Source organism: Propithecus coquereli, unplaced genomic scaffold, assembly GCF_000956105.1.
Source record: "Propithecus coquereli isolate 6110/MARCELLA unplaced genomic scaffold, Pcoq_1.0 Scaffold36, whole genome shotgun sequence".
In the NCBI taxonomy this organism is placed as follows: domain Eukaryota; kingdom Metazoa; phylum Chordata; class Mammalia; order Primates; family Indriidae; genus Propithecus; species Propithecus coquereli.
The window spans coordinates 5,208,058-5,213,003 of NW_012149285.1; the positions used below are offsets into that span (position 1 = coordinate 5,208,058).

Here is a 4,946-nt window from a genome sequence, read left to right on the forward strand (position 1 = left end):
TGGATTTTTGTGTGCTTTTATAGCATATTTGTAACTGTGATTTTGTAGATATAGAGAAGATTCAGGCAGACATAAGAATGTTATAAACCAAAGATTATGATTAATAAAATTCTGGGACCCTTAAATACAAGAAAATACTTTTTCTCTTTCTGAAAAACTGCCATTTCATTATTTATTTTATTGTGGTAAAACAAGTTACCATTTTAACCATTCTCAAGTGTACAGTTCACCGGCATTAAGTACATTCACAAATGTTCAGCAACCACTACCCATGTCTAAGGAAAATACATTTTTTAAAATCTCGTTTTTATTAATAAATCTAGATGAAGAACTGCTGGTTCTTAAGCACTATTGAGTATGATTATCACCTACAAACCAAACAGGAGCGCAGCCTAACAAATACCAGTGAACTTACTGAAAAATTAAGACAGAATACTTAAAATCTGTTCAAACAGTCAGTGCAACCTATGGGCCAATAATAAGGTGGGGGAAACCCTCGAAACTAAACACAACACAGAAACAGCATACTGATACGTCAATTGAAGTCCTCCTACCTTGGAACAAGCCGCATGTGAAGCTGGTAAGCGGTACGGCAAGGTGGCTTCGGGGCGCTCTCACTAGATTCTAGAACAGGTTCTAAACGCTGCAAAATGTGGCTGTAGTTTGACGAATATATACAACTGGGGGTGGGATGGGGAGCATCGTTGCTTTCGTGGGATCCTCAGCTTTTAAAAACTATCACGTTAGAGGGACGGGGCCGTGAATACCGAGGCGGAGGCCAAGCCAGCCGAAGGCGGGCGGCCGCCAGGCGCCAGGGCCCGCAGCTTCCGCGCAGCGCCCGGCCGCGGTGTGGGGTCCCCGGCGCTGCCGGCCTGGAATTCCCGACCCGCTGGGGGGCGGGGCCGGGGAGAGGCCGCCGCCGCCCCTTCGGGACCTGCGGGCGCCCTTGTTTACCTCTCGGTATTTGACACCCGAGACAAAGAGGGAAGGGAGGAGGGACCCCGAGTTAAACTCCCCGGGCGGGAAGCGCCCCGCTTTAAGACGGTTTTGTAACACCTCACGAGAGGCGGGAACCGCTGCCCCCGCCCCTTTCCGAGGCCCCGGGCCTCGTCTCCCTCAGGTCCTCCGCCAGCCTCAGCGACAGAGAGGCAGCTGGGAACTCGCTCTGCCAGGCAAACTTCTCAGTCTCTCCCCCGGTATTATTCTGCGGACGGCGCGGGGAGACCCCGCAGGGCTTAAGGACGCAGCGACTACAGCTCCCAGGAGCCAACGCTGCGGGCCGAGCTGGCGCAAAGGAGAGACAGGCCTAAGAGCGGTCGGAGGGAGTCAGGGCAGGCTTCTCGGTTACCTTATGGCCAGCAAACCGAGCCGCCGCGGTCGCCCAGCCCCGGAGAACAACCCCCCAGCTCCCCGACTTCGTATTTTCAAATCTGGCGGGACTTTCTCCTTCGAGCCAACCACGCCCACCGTCTACGGCCCTAGCCAGTCAGCGTGAGGCCCGCCAGTTTTCAAACCCTTTTCCTGCCGCCAATCAGGATCTAGCAGTACATTCCTCCCCTGACCGGTTCTAACGGGTCTGGGAGTTAACGACCTGGGCGACCCACCGAACCTGCTAGGCTGGGACTGGAGGGCCGGGCCCAGCGAGACACAGACCAATCGTAAGCCGCCGTGGTGAGGGGGCGGGGACTCTTCGGGTTTGAATAATCGTCGGAACCAATCAAAGGGGTGGGGGTGTGGTCTGTGGCCGGCTCGTCAAGTTACCGTGGCGCGGAGAACTCTGCAAAACAAGAGGCTGAGGATTGCGTTAGAGATAAACCAGTTCTCGCCGGAGCTCGGGGAGAGAGCGTCGCTGTCGGGTCCTTTTGCTCTGTGGGACTCTGAGGGGAAGCTCGAGCAGGCAAGAATCCCCTCCGACCCCTCGGGCTCGTGGGCCTGCTGTTCCTCTTCCCTCAGAGCCCCCTCCGCGGTCTCCGCTCTCCGGCTCTCGGGGCTCGGCCGGGCCCGGCGGGCGGCGAGCGGAGTTGGGGTGCGGGCCGGCGAGGGCCGGGGATGTGGGGGGCGGGCGGAAGGCGGGAAGCTCGCCGGGCCCGGTTCCAGGAGTGTTTTGAATGTCGGTCGCTAGGCGATTAGCTTAGTCTCCGAGCGCGGCTCGCGCCGTGGAAGCCGAGGGGCATTTCTGTCAGGGAGCGTGTTTGGAGGGCGCCCGCGGCGTCCCCGGCCTCGGCGGAGGGCGTCGGCGGCGGCGGCGTCTCGGGCCCCGGGCGAAACTTGCGGAGCCCGCGTGAGGGGCGCTCGGCCGCGGCTGTGCGGGCCGGGCCGACCGGGCCCGGGAGCGGCGAGCGCGCGGGCGGCCTGGGCGGCGGCGGCGGCGCGGGCGGGGCGGGCGCGGGTTTGGGCGGGAAGCTGCGCCCGGCCGGTGCCCGCCCTGGCAGCCGCGGGCTCGGCGCCGACCTCCGGCTCTCTCCCCGCCAGGTAGACGCCGTTCTGCCACCATGGGCAAAGGAGACCCCAACAAGCCGAGGGGCAAAATGTCCTCCTATGCCTTCTTCGTGCAGACCTGCCGGGAAGAGCACAAGAAGAAACATCCGGACTCTTCCGTGAATTTCGCCGAATTCTCCAAGAAATGTTCGGAGAGATGGAAGGTGAGACCGGAATTCAGATAGAGCGAAGGGTTTTCAGGTGTGTTTTTGGCTGGGGCCTTAAGCGGGAGGGTCACTTGTAAGTTTAAACTTTTGATGACTTACCCAAATTTCTTAAGAGATTTAAGCAGACTACTTCAGGTTTTTGCTTAAGACTACACAAGCTGTTAACTAAGGGAAATGTGCCCCTCAAAGAGGATCTTGGTGTTTGCATTTGTATAACGTACAAGTTTTCTGTATTTCTACGGCTTATTTTATGCCCACAGACCATGTCTGCAAAGGAAAAGTCTAAGTTTGAAGATATGGCGAAAAGTGACAAAGCTCGCTATGACAGGGAGATGAAAAATTACGTTCCTCCCAAAGGTGATAAGAAAGGAAAGAAAAAAGATCCCAATGCTCCTAAAAGGCCACCGTAAGCCTTTTTTTTTTTTTTTAAATCAACCAAATTGCCCCTTGGATTTTTTCCTTCAGTTTATTAACTCTGCTGTTTCCTTTCAGATCTGCCTTCTTCCTGTTTTGCTCTGAACATCGCCCAAAGATCAAAAGCGAACACCCAGGCCTATCCATTGGGGATACTGCAAAAAAATTGGGTGAAATGTGGTCTGAACAGTCAGCCAAAGATAAACAACCATATGAACAGAAGGCAGCTAAGCTAAAGGAGAAATATGAAAAGGTACATTATCCTTTTCCCTTTTTAAAGCTGAGATTAAAATTAGGTGGATATTTTCTAAAGAAGCATGTTAGAAATAGGTATGAACTGTAGAAAGTTGAGAAATTTAATCTTATATTAATGGTTGTCACAGTTATGTTGTGAAAGGGCCTAATGAAAATTGTACACTGAAGCAACACAGGGTAATTGAAACCTTTTCTTTTGACTGAAACCAGTGTTTGTAGCACTGGTAGATTCTTGCATATACACTCATTTGTAGTCACTATAGTTATTGTAAGTCTGTTTTGTAAAAATGGAGCGCCAAATATGTAGAATTGTGTCTAAAATGTGAAGTGGGGGTGGGACTGACTACCTGTGAGGTAAAGGGATGTTGATTGTGAAAGTACTGATACTGATCTAATGTTACCCCTGAAATTTTACATCATAAACTTTTTAAAGCCTAGAGGGAACAAACACTCTTAAAACTGAATACCTTTTTAGACAGTAGCTAGGGTTATTGGTCAATAATCTTAGATTGTTTACAACAAAGTGGTTTTCACAGTTGAGTAATGATACCGGATGCTGATTTTATTTTTTTGACAATATTTCAGGATATTGCTGCATACCGTGCCAAGGGCAAAAGTGAAGCAGGAAAGAAGGGCCCTGGCAGGCCAACAGGCTCAAAGAAGAAGAATGAACCAGAAGATGAGGAGGAAGAGGAGGAGGAGGAGGAAGAGGAGGATGATGAAGAGGAGGAGGAAGATGAAGAATAAATGGCTATCCTGTAATGATGCGTATGGAGTGTGTGTGTATGCTCAGGCAATTGTTTTGCTAAGAATGTGAATTCAAGTGCAGCTCAATATTAGCTCAGTATAAAAACTGTACAGATTTTTTGTATAGCTGATAAGATTCTTTGTAGAGAAAATACTTTTACAAAAATTGCCGGTTGTAGCTTTTTGAGGGGCTACTACATACAGTTAGATTTTAAAGCTTTGATTGTTGAATGTTCCTAAATATTTAATGGTTTCTTTAATTTCTTGACTTGTGTATGGTAGCACAGCAAACTGATAGGAATTAGTATCAATAGAAAATTTTGGGTTTTTTAGGATGTTGCATTTTGTTTTTTTAAAAAAATTTTGTAATAAAATTATGTATATTATTTCTATTGTCTTTTTCTTAATATGCTAAATTAACTTTCACTTTAAAAAAAAACAATGCAGCAGTGTCAACTTTTTTGTATTTCTGCCTTTAGTTCTTAGACACAGTTGATTTAAAAAGTGTGTTGAGGCTTAAAACCAAACATGCCCAGATTCCAAAGTGTTCTTTAAAAATCAATATGGAATTCAGTGAACTTTAAAAATTAATCTATGTAGTTTTACAGAAGGATTTTAAGTTTTCTTTATATTTCCTCTTTTCATTTATTAGCTAACTTATTCCTCAGGGGTTTGATGTTTTCTTTTTAACTTAACACTTCGTTTTGGGAGGAAATTTCTCTTTAAGAAGGACAAGGATGTGAACCCTTACCTAAAAGCACATAAACTTTAAAGAAGAATCACTAACAAGTTTAAATTTTCTTTTAAGTTGAACTAGTTCAAGAATACCAGAGTAGATTTTGAATTAGTCACCCCTTGTCTGTGAGTTAAAAGACCCCCAGTGGA

General features: G+C 48.2%; 1 protein-coding gene across 1 annotated transcript; it reads left to right on the plus strand.

Moving 5' to 3' along the window:
- The first annotated feature begins 1,827 nt into the window (after positions 1–1,827).
- Positions 1,828–4,449, plus strand: HMGB2 (high mobility group box 2). The gene is made up of 5 exons (XM_012651668.1): positions 1,828–1,897; positions 2,473–2,642; positions 2,906–3,051; positions 3,138–3,312; positions 3,900–4,449. The coding sequence occupies exons 2-5, from the start codon at positions 2,493–2,495 to the stop codon at positions 4,059–4,061; spliced, it is 633 nt and encodes a 210-aa protein (XP_012507122.1). The 5' UTR covers positions 1,828–1,897; positions 2,473–2,492; the 3' UTR covers positions 4,062–4,449.
- Positions 4,450–4,946: the final 497 nt, after the last annotated feature.